Source organism: Oncorhynchus mykiss, chromosome 19 (assembly GCF_013265735.2).
Source record: "Oncorhynchus mykiss isolate Arlee chromosome 19, USDA_OmykA_1.1, whole genome shotgun sequence".
Lineage (NCBI taxonomy): Eukaryota > Metazoa > Chordata > Actinopteri > Salmoniformes > Salmonidae > Oncorhynchus > Oncorhynchus mykiss.
Genome location: NC_048583.1, coordinates 63,013,640 through 63,029,658, shown reverse-complemented (window position 1 = coordinate 63,029,658; position 16,019 = coordinate 63,013,640). Strand labels below are relative to the sequence as shown.

General features: G+C 48.6%; 1 protein-coding gene across 2 annotated transcripts in view; it reads right to left on the bottom strand.

Moving 5' to 3' along the window:
* The window catches only part of LOC100136022 (sodium/calcium exchanger 3), a 155,324-nt gene that overhangs the window by 11,248 nt on the left and 128,057 nt on the right, over positions 1–16,019 (bottom strand). For both annotated transcript variants that reach the window (XM_036955347.1, XM_036955348.1), the window contains exons 4-5: positions 8,181–8,299; positions 2,206–2,305 (exon numbers count right to left, since the gene is read on the bottom strand). In XM_036955347.1, coding sequence (XP_036811242.1) covers positions 2,206–2,305; positions 8,181–8,299 — 219 coding nt within the window. The remainder of the gene's footprint in view (positions 1–2,205; positions 2,306–8,180; positions 8,300–16,019) is intronic.

Genomic DNA, 16,019 nt, shown 5'->3' with positions numbered 1-16,019 from the left:
ACAGGCCATTAGGGGCCCTCAGCGGGCCATTAGAGGCCCTCAACAGGCCATTAGAGGCCCTCAGCGGGCCATTAGGGGCCCTCAGCGGGCCATTAGGGGCCCTCAGCAGGCCGTTAGGGGCACTCAACAGGCCGTTAGGGGCCCTCAGCGGGCCATTAGGGGCACTCAACAGGCCGTTAGGGGCCCTCAGCGGGCCATTAGAGGCCCTCAACAGGCCATTAGAGGCCCTCATCAGGCCATTAGGGGCCCTCATCGGGCCATTAGGGGACTTCCTTCTACAGAGGTAGGGACGCGTGTAGCCTGACAGGCATTGTGAGTGACTGGCCCAGATCCCCCCAGACAAAATGAGGCCTCCATGAGCAGGCAGGGTGGACAGGGGGCTAGGCAGGAGATTAGACAGGCCTAGGTCTATTTAGGCAGGATAGATGGACAGGGGGCTAGGCAGGAGATTAGACAGGCCTTGGTCTATTTAGGCAGGGTAGCTGGACAGGGGGCTAGGCAGGAGATTAGACAGGCCTAGGTCTATTTAGGCAGGGTAGCTGGACAGGGGGCTAGGCAGGAGATTAGACAGGCCTAGGTCTATTTAGGCAGGGTAGCTGGACAGGGGGCTAGACAGGAGATTAGACCGGCCTAGGTCTATTTAGGCAGGGTAGCTGGACAGTGGTATAGGCAGGAGATTAGACCGGCCTAGGTCTATTTAGGCAGGGTAGCTGGACAGTGGTATAGGCAGGAGATTAGACCGGCCTTGGTCTATGTAGACATACATTTTTCAGCGGGTCATGAAATAATAACCAGTGCCACTGGATTAAATATTTTAACACCAATCACAGTGAGGGCCTTCCAGTTCACTGAGCAGAGTGAGGGCCTTCCAGTTTACTGAGCAGAGTGAGGGCCTTCCAGTTTACTGAGCAGAGTGAGGGCCTTCCAGGAGTTTACTGAGCAGAGTGAGGGCCTTCCAGTTTACTGAGCAGAGTGAGGGCCTTCCAATTTACTGAGCAGAGTGAGGGCCTTCCAGTTTACTGAGCAGAGTGAGAGCCTTCCAGGAGTTTACTGAGCAGAGTGAGGGCCTTCCAGGAGTTTACTGAGCAGAGTGAGGGCCTTCCAATTTACTGAGCAGAGTGAGGGCCTTCCAGTTTACTGAGCAGAGTGAGGGCCTTCCAGTTTACTGAGCAGAGTGAGGGCCTTCCAGTTCACTGAGCAGAGTGAGGGCCTTTCAGTTTACTGAGCAGAGTGAGGGCCTTCCAGTTTACTGAGCAGAGTGAGGGCCTTCCAGTTTACTGAGCAGAGTGAGGGCCTTCCAGGAGTTTACTGAGCAGAGTGAGGGCCTTCCAGTTCACTGAGCAGAGTGAGGGCCTTCCAGTTCACTGAGCAGAGTGAGGGCCTTCCAGTTTACTGAGCAGAGTGAGGGCCTTCCAGTTCACTGAGCAGAGTGAGGGCCTTCCAGTTCACTGAGCAGAGTGAGGGCCTTCCAGTTCACTGAGCAGAGTGAGGGCCTTCCAGTTTACTGAGCAGAGTGAGGGCCTTCCAGTTTACTGAGCAGAGTGAGGGCCTTCCAGTTTACTGAGCAGAGTGAGGGCCTTCCAGTTTACTGAGCAGAGTGAGGGCCTTCCAGTTTACTGAGCAGAGTGAGGGCCTTCCAGTTCACTGAGCAGAGTGAGGGCCTTCCAGTTCACTGAGCAGAGTGAGGGCCTTCCAGTTCACTGATTAGAGTGAGGGCCTTCCATGATTTTACTTTGTGGAGAAAAATAATCTACAGAGATGTAGAGAGGATTGTGTGTGTGTGTGTGTGTGTAGTGTGAGGAAACTGGGCGTCTTTCTCAATTCATCTTTCCTTGATTTGATTCCTCATATCCTCTTTCCTCCTTCTCAAAATGAAGGGCAGGATCTGAGGGGATGGAGGTGTTTCCCTCCAATGTGTTTTGAGAAGCAGGGTGAGCTCGGGGGTTTGAACTTGCAACCTTCCGGTTACTAGTCCAACACTCTAACCACTAGGCTACCCTGCCACCCCTTGTATTTACCTAGCCTAGGTCCCTGTTCTGTTTGTGCTAACATTCCAGACCTTTTCATGAAGCGTGGCAAACAGTGGAATGTTAGCAAAACAGTTATGTTAACCAGGCTAGTATTTACCATCTTCCTTTGAGTTATCTGACCACTAAATGGCGCCCCCTAGAGTGTGGTGTGTGCATTTCAGGAGCTGGTTTTTACCTGCACTGACTGTGATGGCCTCCATGAACTGTTGTCTCCAGGAGTTGGTGCCCACCACCAGAGCCAGGTTGGTCTTCTTTATCAGCTTATCCACCGTATTCTGAGGGAAACACACACCATAGAAAGACAGAGTTTTAAACACAAAAAAAAAACAATGAAAATTCACATGAGCAGGGCACCACAAGGCCTTCACCCATCCTGCTCTACCAAGGTGTTCCAACACACAGCTTTGACCAACTACAGAGTATTCTGTCAGAAACACAAAAAAGAGAAGACACTCAATGTCCCAAATATATTTTCTGAATATATAAAACATACAATCTACTTGCAATGAAGCCGCTCAACATCACATTAGTCATCTAACAAACTCCCATCCAGAGCGACCCACAGAAACGACCAGGGTCATCCCCTGCCCAGCAACTCCACTCCCACCTGTCTCCAGTTCCACATCCCAACCCTCAGCATCCCTCAGTCCAGCAACTCCACTCCCACCTGTCTCCAGTTCCACATCCCAACCCTCAGCATCCCTCAGTCCAGCAACTCCACTCCCACCTGTCTCCAGTTCCACATCCCAACCCTCAGCATCCCTCAGTCCAGCAACTCCACTCCCATCTGTCTCCAGTTCCACATCCCAACCCTCAGCTTCCCTCAGCCCCTCCCATCTATCTCCAGTTCCACATCCCAACCCTCAGCTTCCCTCAGCCCCTCCCATCTATCTCCAGTTCCACATCCCAACCCTCAGCTTCCCTCAGCCCCTCCCATCTATCTCCAGTTCCACATCCCAACCCTCAGCTTCCCTCAGCCCCTCCCATCTATCTCCAGTTCCACAACCCAACCCTCAGCTTCCCTCAGCCCCTCCCATCTATCTCCAGTTCCACATCCCAACCCTCAGCTTCCCTCAGCCCCTCCCATCTATCTCCAGTTCCACATCCCAACCCTCAGCTTCCCTCAGCCCCTCCCATCTATCTCCAGTTCCACAACCCAACCCTCAGCTTCCCTCAGCCCCTCCCATCTATCTCCAGTTCCACATCCCAACCCTCAGCTTCCCTCAGCCCCTCCCATCTGTCTCCAGTTCCACATCCCAACCCTCAGCTTCCCTCAGCCCCTCCCATCTATCTCCAGTTCCACATCCCAACCCTCAGCTTCCCTCAGCCCCTCCCATCTGTCTCCAGTTCCACATCCCAACCCTCAGCTTCCCTCAGCCCCTCCCATCTATCTCCAGTTCCACATCCCAACCCTCAGCTTCCCTCAGCCCCTCCCATCTGTCTCCAGTTCCACATCCCAACCCTCAGCTTCCCTCAGCCCCTCCCATCTATCTCCAGTTCCACATCCCAACCCTCAGCTTCCCTCAGCCCCTCCCATCTATCTCCAGTTCCACATCCCAACCCTCAGCTTCCCTCAGCCCCTCCCATCTGTCTCCAGTTCCACATCCCAACCCTCAGCTTCCCTCAGCCCCTCCCATCTATCTCCAGTTCCACATCCCAACCCTCAGCTTCCCTCAGCCCCTCCCATCTATCTCCAGTTCCACATCCCAACCCTCAGCTTCCCTCAGCCCCTCCCATCTATCTCCAGTTCCACATCCCAACCCTCAGCTTCCCTCAGCCCCTCCCATCTATCTCCAGTTCCACATCCCAACCCTCAGCTTCCCTCAGCCCCTCCCATCTATCTCCAGTTCCACATCCCAACCCTCAGCTTCCCTCAGCCCCTCCCATCTATCTCCAGTTCCACATCCCAACCCTCAGCTTCCCTCAGCCCCTCCCATCTATCTCCAGTTCCACATCCCAACCCTCAGCTTCCCTCAGCCCCTCCCATCTGTCTCCAGTTCCACATCCCAACCCTCAGCTTCCCTCAGCCCCTCCCATCTATCTCCAGTTCCACATCCCAACCCTCAGCTTCCCTCAGCCCCTCCCATCTATCTCCAGTTCCACATCCCAACCCTCAGCTTCCCTCAGCCCCTCCCATCTATCTCCAGTTCCACATCCCAACCCTCAGCTTCCCTCAGCCCCTCCCATCTATCTCCAGTTCCACATCCCAACCCTCAGCTTCCCTCAGCCCCTCCCATCTATCTCCAGTTCCACATCCCAACCCTCAGCTTCCCTCAGCCCCTCCCATCTATCTCCAGTTCCACATCCCAACCCTCAGCTTCCCTCAGCCCCTCCCATCTATCTCCAGTTCCACATCCCAACCCTCAGCTTCCCTCAGCCCCTCCCATCTATCTCCAGTTCCACATCCCAACCCTCAGCTTCCCTCAGCCCCTCCCATCTATCTCCAGTTCCACATCCCAACCCTCAGCTTCCCTCAGCCCCTCCCATCTGTCTCCAGTTCCACATCCCAACCCTCAGCTTCCCTCAGCCCCTCCCATCTATCTCCAGTTCCACATCCCAACCCTCAGCTTCCCTCAGCCCCTCCCATCTATCTCCAGTTCCACATCCCAACCCTCAGCTTCCCTCAGCCCCTCCCATCTATCTCCAGTTCCACATCCCAACCCTCAGCTTCCCTCAGCCCCTCCCATCTATCTCCAGTTCCACATCCCAACCCTCAGCTTCCCTCAGCCCCTCCCATCTATCTCCAGTTCCACATCCCAACCCTCAGCTTCCCTCAGCCCCTCCCATCTATCTCCAGTTCCACATCCCAACCCTCAGCTTCCCTCAGCCCCTCCCATCTGTCTCCAGTTCCACATCCCAACCCTCAGCTTCCCTCAGCCCCTCCCATCTGTCTCCAGTTCCACATCCCAACCCTCAGCTTCCCTCAGCCCCTCCCATCTGTCTCCAGTTCCACATCCCAACCCTCAGCTTCCCTCAGCCCCTCCCATCTGTCTCCAGTTCCACTTTTCTTGAACCATTTATGTTATTTAATGCAGGGCCGACATACAAGTTCCTTACTTGTTTCTCCCTTCTACTTGCCTCATCCATTTTTGTGGTAATGCTGCAATTAATTGGTTGTAATTTTGGGTAGAGCAGACATTTCCATATGTCTGTGTTAGCTGCATGTGTGACATAACTCCACCAGTCCTATTTATGATATCATTTACAAAAAATTATACATTTAAAAAAAATTTTTTTTTTTTTTTGTTCAATTAGTATATTTGAATTTAACCACAATATTTGTTGTATTATTTGTTCTGTCTTTTAAGGTGGATTAAACTGACATTGAAATGGCAAATAACTGAGTGAGCAGTTGTAATCTGAATACAGGGAGAGGTTGTAATCTGAATACAGGGAGAGGTTGTAATCTGAATACAGGGAGAGGTTGTAATCTGAATAAAGGAGAGGTTGTAATCTGAATACAGGGAGAGGTTGTAATCTGAATACAGGGAGAGGTTGTAATCTGAATACAGGGAGAGGTTGTAATCTGAATACAGGGAGAGGTTGTAATCTGAATACAGGGAGAGGTTGTAATCTGAATACAGGGAGAGGTTGTAATCTGAATAAAGGAGAGGTTGTAATCTGAATACAGGGAGAGGTTGTAATCTGAATACAGGGAGAGGTTGTAATCTGAATACAGGGAGAGGTTGTAATCTGAATAAAAGGAGAGGTTGTAATCTGAATACAGGGAGAGGTTGTGATACATCATAAGTAATACTATAGTATCTGAGGGGGGATAGATACTGGTTGTAGTAATACTATAGTATCTGAGGAGTGATAGAGACTGGTTGGTATATCAGTAATACTATAGTATCTGAGGGGGGATAGAGACTGGTTGTAGTAATACTATAGTATCTGAGGGGTGATAGAGACTGGTTGGTATATCATTAATACTATAGTATCTGAGGGGGGATAGAGACTGGTTGTAGTAATACTATAGTATCTGAGGGGTGATGGAGACTGGTTGGTATATCAGTAATACTATAGTATCTCAGGGGTGATAGAGACTGGTTGGTACATCAGTAATACTATAGTATCTGAGTGGGGATAGAGACTGGTTGTAGTAATACTATAGTATCTGAGGGGTGATAGAGACTGGTTGGTACATCAGTAATACTATAGTATCTGAGTGGGGATAGAGCCTGGTTGGTACATCAGTAATACTATAGTATCTGAGGGGTGATAGAGACTGGTTGGTACATCAGTAATACTATAGTATCTGAGAGGTGATAGAGAATGGTTGGTACATCAGTAATACTATAGTATCTGAGGGGTGATAGAGACTGGTTGGTACATCAGTAATACTATAGTATCTGAGGGGGGATAGAGACTGGTTGTAGTAATACTATAGTATCTGAGGGGTGATGGAGACTGGTTGGTATATCAGTAATACTATAGTATCTCAGGGGTGATAGAGACTGGTTGGTACATCAGTAATACTATAGTATCTGAGTGGGGATAGAGACTGGTTGTAGTAATACTATAGTATCTGAGGGGTGATAGAGACTGGTTGGTACATCAGTAATACTATAGTATCTGAGTGGGGATAGAGCCTGGTTGGTACATCAGTAATACTATAGTATCTGAGGGGTGATAGAGACTGGTTGGTATATCAGTAATACTATAGTATCTGAGGGGGGATAGATACTGGTTGTAGTAATACTATAGTATCTGAGGGGTGATAGAGACTGGTTGGTACATTAGTAATACTATAGTATCTGAGGGGGGATAGATACTGGTTGTAGTAATACTATAGTATCTGAGGGGTGATAGAGACTGGTTGGTACATCAGTAATAGTATAGTATCTGAGGGGGGACAGAGACTGGTTGGTACATCAGTAATACTATAGTATCTGAGGGGGGATAGATACTGGTTGTAGTAATACTATAGTATCTGAGGGGTGATAGAGACTGGTTGGTACATCAGTAATACTATAGTATCTGAGGGGGGATAGAGACTGGTTGTAGTAATACTATAGTATCTGAGGGGGGATAGAGACTGGTTGTAGTAATACTATAGTATCTGAGGGGTGATAGAGCCTGGTTGGTACATCAGTAATACTATAGTATCTGAGGGGGGACAGAGACTGGTTGGTACATCAGACGTTAACCGTTCTCTGTAGGAGCCAGACGGCTGTGGAATGTGTTTGTGTGGACGGGAGGAAGTCACCGGATTGCTAGAGGGGGATACAGGTGGAAATATTTGGATTAGGCATCAAGGTCAGGTCATCACTTCCTCTTCCTGTTTGAACCATGAAAGATGTAAGGGTTAGAGAGAAGAAGGAGTAGTGTCAAAATAGGAGTATATATATATATATATACGGGTGAAAACAAGTTTTGTCTGAATGTAGCTGTATTGATCGTCTGGGAAGAATAAACTTGGATAAACTTTCATAATGTCCGGTGAGTTTTTATGTTTTAAACGAAACATTATCAACTTCAGATGTTTTTTTGAAGTTCCCATCATTTTTAACCACCCCCCCCCCCCCCCCCCCCCCCCCGGATCCACGATAACGTTTGTTCCTCTAAAGATGCTCGTTGATTTCCCTCAGGATCTCCTCAGTAGCCAAGTTGGCTCAGAACTGCAAGCGGTTGTTTACAAATGTTTTAACGATGAGTCTTTCCACCACCACGACCCGAGATGAAAGCCTTTCCCTTCGGTACTCAACCTTAGTGGCAGTGCTATTTGCCAGCGTTAGCTCTTTCAACTTGAGGTGACGCACCTTTTTCCCTAGATAGTGCACTACTTTTAGCCACAGAGCCAAAATATAAGTAATGATAATACAAACATAAGGTGCATTTTGGGACACATACTCAGTCTGATGAAGACTCAGAGGAGGTCGTTATCAGAATGAAGACATGAAGTTCACATGATTCACCACCTGGTGGCAGTGACATCAACTGAATTAAAACACACTTCAAACGAACATGATGGGTAGAGTGTTTCGCTGTGTGGAGAATGTGTGTGTGTCTGTGGAGTTTGTGTGTATGTGTGTGTGTGTGTGTGTGGGTGGAGTGTGTGTGTGTGGAGTGTGTGTGTGTGTGTGTGTGTGTGTGTGTGTGTGTGTGTGTGTGTGTGTGTGTCTATTGGAGTGACAGACTGTCCCGTACCTTGAACTCATAGGACTCCTCGATGAAAACCTCCATTTTGGAGTGTTCCCCCAGAGATGGTTTCCCCATCTCTGCATTCCGCTTAGCTTCCTCTTCCTCTGACAACAACTTTGGGACATCTTTGGAGAGGAAAGGAGAGGAGAGACAGGGAGAGGAGAGGAGACAGTGGAAAGAGAGGGGAGAGGAGAGGAGACAGGGGAAGGAGAGGGGAGAGGAGACAGGGAGAGGAGAGCCAGGGAGAGGGGAGAGGAGAGGGGAGAGAAGAGGAGACAGGGGAAGGAGAGGGGAGAGGAGATGGGGGAAGGGAGGGGCGGAGGGGAGGCAGGGAGACAGGGAGAGGAGAGAGAGAGAGAGAGGGCGAGAGAGAGGGCGAGAGAGAGAGGGAGACAGAGGGCGAGAGAGAGAGGGCGAGAGAGAGAGGGAGAGAGAGAGAGGGCGAGAGAGGGAGAGAGAGAGAGAGGGCGAGAGAGAGGGAGAGAGAGAGGGAGAGTGAGAGAGGGCGAGAGAGAGAGAGGGCGAGAGAGAGAGGGAGACAGAGGGCGAGAGAGAGAGGGAGAGAGAGAGAGGGAGAGAGAGAGAGGGAGACAGAGGGCGAGAGAGAGAGAGAGAGAGGGAGAGAGGGAGAGAGAGGGAGAGAGAGAGATCCTGGTCAATCCTGGCACCCTATTCCATACAGAATACATTATCCAGATGGCACCCTATTCCATACAGAATACATTATCCAGATGGCACCCTATTCCATACAGAATACATTATCCAGATGGCACCCTATTCCATACAGAATACATTATCCAGATGGCACCCTATTCCATACAGAATACATTATCCAGATGGCACCCTATTCCATACATAATACAATATCAACAGTACTGCACTATATAGGGAATAGGATGTCATCTCTCTATCCTGTCCTCTCATCTCTCTATCCTGTCCTCTCTTCTCTCATCTCATCTCTCTATCTTGTCCTCTCTTCTCTCATCTCTATCCTGTCCTCTCTTCTCTCCTCTCATCTCTCTATCCTGTCCTCTCATCTCTCTATCCTGTCCTCTCTTCTCTCATCTCATCTCTCTATCTTGTCCTCTCTTCTCTCATATCTATCCTGTCCTGTCCTCTCTTCTCTCATCTCTCTATCCTGTCCTCTCTTCTCTCATCTCTCTATCCTGTCCTCTCTTCTCTCCTCTCTTCTCTCTATCCTGTCCTCTCTTCTCTCCTCTCCTCTCATCTCTCTATCCTGTCCTCTCTTCTCTCCTCTCATCTCTCTATCCTGTCCTCTCTTCTCTCCTCTCATCTCTCTATCCTGTCCTCTCTTCTCTCCTCTCATCTCTCTATCCTGTCCTCTTCTCTCATCCCTCTATCCTGTCCTCTCTTCTCTCATCTCTATCCTGTCCTCTCTTCTCTCATCTCTCTATCCTGTCCTCTCTTCTCTCATCTCTATCCTGTCCTCTCTTCTCTCATCTCTATCCTGTCCTCTCTTCTCTCATCTCTATCCTGTCCTCTCTTCTCTCCTCTCTACCCTGTCCTCTCTTCTCTCATCTCTCTATCCTGTCCTCTCATCTCTCTATCCTATCCTGTCGTCTCTTCTCTCCTCTCATCTCTCTATCCTGTCCTCTCTTCTCTCCTCTCATCTCTCTATCCTGTCCTCTCTTCTCTCCTCTCATCTCTCTATCCTGTCCTCTCTTCTCTCCTCTCATCTCTCTATCCTGTCCTCTTCTCTCATCCCTCTATCCTGTCCTCTCTTCTCTCATCTCTCTATCATGTCCTCTCTTCTCTCATCTCTATCCTGTCCTCTCTTCTCTCATCTCTATCCTGTCCTCTCTTCTCTCCTCTCTATCCTGTCCTCTCTTCTCTCATCTCTCTATCCTGTCCTCTCATCTCTCTATCCTATCCTGTCCTCTCTTCTCTCCTCTCATCTCTCTATCCTGTCCTCTCTTCTCTCCTCTCATCTCTCTATCCTGTCCTCTTCTCTCATCCCTCTATCCTGTCCTCTCTTCTCTCATCTCTATCCTGTCCTCTCTTCTCTCCTCTCATCTCTCTACCCTGTCCTCTCTTCTCTCATCTCTATCCTGTCCTCTCTTCTCTCATCTCTCTATCCTGTCCTCTCTTCTCTCCTCTCATCTCTCTATCCTGTCCTCTTCTCTCATCCCTCTATCATGTCCTCTTCTCTCATCTCTCTATCCTGTCCTCTCATCTCATCTCTGTATCCTGTCCTCTCTTCTCTCCTCTCATCTCTCTATCCTGTCCTCTCCTCTAATCTCTCTATCCTGTCCTCTCTTCTCTCCTCTCATCTCTCTATCCTGTCCTCTCCTCTCATCTCTCTATCCTGTCCTCTCATCTCTCTATCCTGTCCTCTCTTCTTTCCTCTCATCTCTCTATCCTTTCCTCTTCTCTCATCTCTCTATCCTGTCCTCTCATCTCATCTCTCTATCCTGTCCTCTCTTCTCTCCTCTCTATCCTGTCCTCTCCTCTCATCTCTCGATCCTGTCCTCTCATCTCATCTCTCTATCCTGTCCTCTCATCTCATCTCTCTATCCTGTCCTCTCCTCTCATCTCTCTATCCTGTCCTCTTCTCTCATCTCTTTATCCTGTCCTCTCATCTCATCTCTCTATCCTGTCCTCTCTTCTCTCCTCTCTATCCTGTCCTCTCATCTCTCTATCCTGTCCTCTTCTCTCATCTCTCTATCCTGTCCTCTCATCTCTCTATCCTGTCCTCTCATCTCTCTATCCTGTCCTCTCTTCTCTCCTCTCCTCTCATCTCTCTATCCTGTCCTCTTCTCTCATCTCTCTATACTGTCCTCTCATCTCATCTCTCTATCCTGTCCTCTTCTCTCATCCCTCTATCCTGTCTTCTCTTCTCTCATCCCTCTATCCTGCCCTCTCTTCTCTCATCCCTCTATCTTGTCCTCTCTTCTCTCATCTCTCTATCCTGTCCTCTCTTTCTCCTGTGCTCTCATCTCTCTATCCTGTCCTCTCTTTCTCCTCTCCTCTCATCTCTCTATCCTGTCCTCTCATCTCTCTATCCTGTCCTCTCATCTCTCTCTCCTGTCCTCTCATCTCTCTCTCCTGTCCTCTCTTTCTCCTGTCCTCTCATCTCTCTCTCCTGTCCTCTCATCTCTCTATCCTGTCCTCTCATCTCTCTATCCTGTCCTCTCTTTCTCCTCTCCTTTCATCTCTCTCTCCTGTCCTCTCATCTCTCTATCCTGTCCTCTCATCTCTTTATCCTGTCCTCTCATCTCTCTCTCATGTCCTCTCATCTCTCTCTCCTGTCCTCTCTTTCTCCTGTCCTGTCCTCTCATCTCTCTCTCCTGTCCTCTCATCTCTCTATCCTGTCCTCTCATCTCTCTCTCCTGTCCTCTCTTTCTCCTGTCCTCTCATCTCTCTATCCTGTCCTCTCTTTCTCCTCTCCTCTCATCTCTCTATCCTGTCCTCTCATCTCTCTATCCTGTCCTCTCATCTCTCTCTCCTGTCCTCTCATCTCTCTCTCCTGTCCTCTCTTTCTCCTCTCCTTCCATCTCTCTCTCCTGTCCTCTCATCTCTCTATCCTGTCCTCTCATCTCTCTATCCTCTCATCTCTCTCTCATGTCCTCTCATCTCTCTCTCCTGTCCTCTCTTTCTCCTGTCCTGTCCTCTCATCTCTCTCATCTCTCTATCCTGTCCTCTCATCTCTCTCTCCTGTCCTCTCATCTCTCTATCATGTCCTCTCATCTCTCTCTCATGTCCTCTCATCTCTCTATCCTGTCCTCTCATCTCTCTATCCTGTCCTCTCTTTCTCCTGTCCTGTCCTCTCATCTCTCTCTCCTGTCCTCTCATCTATCTATCCTGTCCTGTCCTCTCATCTCTCTCTCCTGTCCTCTCTTTCTCCTGTCCTGTCCTCTCATCTCTCTATCCTGTCCTCTCTTTCTCCTGTCCTGTCCTCTCATCTATCTCTCCTGTCCTCTCATCTCTCTATCCTGTCCTCTCTTTCTCCTGTCCTGTCCTCTCATCTCTCTCTCCTGTCCTCTCATCTCTCTATCCTGTCCTCTCTTTCTCCTGTCCTGTCCTCTCATCTCTCTATCCTGTCCTCTCATCTCTCTATCCTGTCCTCTCATCTCTCTCTCCTGTCCTCTCATCTCTCTCTCCTGTCCTCTCATCTCTCTCTCCTGTCCTCTCATCTCTCTCTCCTGTCCTCTCATCTCTCTATCCTGTCCTCTCATCTCTCTATCCTGTCCTCTCTTTCTCCTGTCCTGTCCTCTCATCTCTCTCTCCTGTCCTCTCATCTCTCTATCCTGTCCTCTCATCTCTCTCTCCTGTCCTCTCATCTCTCTCTCCTGTCCTCTCATCTCTCTCTCCTGTCCTCTCATCTCTCTCTCCTGTCCTCTCATCTCTCTCTCCTGTCCTCTCATCTCTCTATCCTGTCCTCTCATCTCTCTATCCTGTCCTCTCTTTCTCCTGTCCTGTCCTCTCATCTCTCTCTCCTGTCCTCTCATCTCTCTATCCTGTCCTCTCATCTCTCTCTCCTGTCCTCTCATCTCTCTCTCCTGTCCTCTCATCTCTCTCTCCTGTCCTCTCATCTCTCTCTCCTGTCCTCTCATCTCTCTCTCCTGTCCTCTCATCTCTCTCTCCTGTCCTCTCATCTCTCTATCCTGTCCTCTCTTTCTCCTGTCCTCTCATCTCCCCTCTCATCATCTTGTCCTCTCTTCCATCATCTCTCTATCCTGTCCTTTCTTCTCTCCTCTAATCTCTCTATCATTCCCTCTGGTGCACACACACGCACAGGCACACGCACACACACAGACAGACAGACAGACAGACAGACAGACAGACAGACAGACAGAGGCCTGTCATCTATGATATAAGTCCCAGGCTGCTGAGCTGACAACACATACACTATTAAATAAATAACTAACTTTACACACTGTCCCCCTGATTCACACACACACACACACACACACACACACACACACACACACACACACACACACACACACACACACACACACACACACACAACCACACACACACGCACACAACCACACACACACACACACACACACAACCACACACACACACAACCACACACACACACACACACACACACACAACCACACACACACACACACACAACCACACACACACACACACACACACTATTAAATAAATAACTAACTTTACACACTGTCCCCCTGATTCACACACACACACACACACACACACACACACAACCACACACACACGCACACACGCACACAACCACACACACACACACTATTAAATAAATAACTAACTTTACACACTGTCCCCCTGATTCACACACACACACACACACACACACACACACACAACCACACACACACGCACACAACCACACACACACACACACACACACACACACACACACACACACACACACACACACACACACACACACACAACCACACACACACGCACACAACCACACACACACACACACACACACACACACACACAACCACACACACACACACACACACACACACACAAGTTGTCTCGAACAATTATCCACGGAGGACAGTACCCACATTAGCCCTGAAATTTCCCCTCGTGTTTAACATGATAATTATCCACATATTTCCCTGTAGAACTCTTCCCCTGCACTTCATGGTATTTCCCTGCACAGTGTGTGTGTAGTGTGTGTGCAGTGTGTGTGTAGTGTGTGTGTGTGTGTGTGTATGTATGTGTGTGTGTGTAGTGTGTGTGTGTAGTGTGTGTGTATTGTGTGTGTGTAGTGTGTGTATGGTGTGTGTGTAATGTGTGTAGTGTGTGTGTGTGTAATGTGTGTGTGTGTGAGTGAGTGAGTGAGTGTGTGTGTGTGTGTGTGTGTGTGTGTGTGTGTGTGTGTAGTGTGTACCACAGTATTCCCTGCACTATACATCACTGCATGATGGCATTCTTGACTCAACCAGATTTATTTTGGAATTCATCACAGTGGTAATTAACATTTTAATATCTGAACTGAGTTTTTTATCTTGACGGTTATCAAGTGTTTGTTCCTTCCTCTTGACAGGAGAACCTAATTTATGGGTTTATGATTAATTAATCTACAGATTAGGCCATGAATCAATCATTAAGAGAGGGAAGGAAGGAGAGAGGGCAGAGACGAGAAGGACGCTGTAACATTGGAAGGGGCAATACTCTGGGTTCTAACATTCTCTTACGTGGTCTTAATGTTCTCTAACATTCTCTAACGTTCTCTAACATTCTCTAACATTCTCTAACATTCTCTAACGTTCTCTAACATTCTCTAACGTTCTCTAACATTCTCTAACGGGGTCTTAACGTTCTCTAACATTCTCTAACGTTCTCTAACGTTCTCTAACATTCTCTAACGTTCTCTAACATTCTCTAACATTCTCTAACGTTCTCTAACGTTCTCTACCATTCTCTAACGTTCTCTAACGTTCTCTACCATTCTCTAACGTTCTCTAACGTTCTCTAACGTTCTCTAACATTCTCCAACATTCTCTTACGTGGTTTTAACGTTCTCTAACATTCTCTAACAATCTCTATCATTGGTGTTAGTACAGACACAAACAAGACCAGCATGCATCACTCCCAGGGAAGGACCCTCCAGACAGAGCATACAACTTACCTTCAGCTAGTAACAGTGCTTGGAGAGACAGAGCATGAGGGGACAGGAGGAAGGGAGGAAGGGAGAATGGAAGGACGTGAGAGAGGAGAAAGGGAGGAAGGGAGAATGGAAGGACATGAGAAAAGAGAGAGGGGAGAGGAGGAAGGGAGAATGGAAGGACATGAGAAGAGAGAGGAGAGAGGAGGAAGGGAGTAAGGGAGAATGGAAGGACATGAGAAAAGAGAGAGGAGAGAGGAGGAAGGGAGGAAGTGAGAATGGAAGGACGTGAGAAAAGAGAGAGGAGAGAGGAGAGAGGAGGAAGGGAGGAAGGGGGAATGGAAGGACATGAGAAAAGAGAGAGGAGAGAGGAGGAAGGGAGGAAGGGAGGAAGGGAGAATGGAAGGACATGAGAAAAGAGAGAGGAGAGAGGAGGAAGGGAGGAAGGGAGAATGGAAGGACATGAGAAAAGAGAGAGGAGAGAGGAGGAAGGGAGGAAGGGAGAATGGAAGGACATGAGAAAAGAGAGAGGAGAGAGGAGGAAGGGAGGAAGGGAGAATGGAAGGACGTGAGAAACGAGAGAGGAGAGAGGAGAGAGGAGGAAGGGAGGAAGGGGGAATGGAAGGACATGAGAAAAGAGAGAGGAGAGAGGAGGAAGGGAGGAAGGGAGAATGGAAAGACATGAGAAAAGAGAGAGGAGAGAGGAGGAAGGGAGGAAGGGAGAATGGAAGGACATGAGAAAAGAGAGAGAATACAGCAGTTATAGAAAAATGTGATGACATCAGAGCATGAACAATGTTGGGCTGAGAGAGTGTGTGTGTGTGTGTCAGTATGAGTGTGTATCAGTGTGTGTGTGAGTGTGTGTGTGTCAGTGTGAGTGTGTGTCAGTGTGTGTGCCAGTGTGAGTGTGTGTCAGTGTGTGAGTGTGCGTATGTGAGTGTGTGTGTGAGTTATTATAGGCTACCACATTAGGCTTCTATAGGCTACTAGGCTACTACATTAGGCTACTAGGCTACTATAGGCTACTACTACATTAGGCTACTTGGCTACTATAGGCTACTACTACATTAGGCTACTAGGCTACTATAGGCTACTACTACATTAGGCTACTTGGCTACTATAGGCTACTAGGCTACTATAGGCTACTGGGCTACTATAGGCTACTGGGCTACTATAGGCTTCTAGGCTATTAGGCTACTATAGGCTACTACAGTAGGCTACTACATTAGGCTACTTCTACACCTGCATTGCTTGCTGTT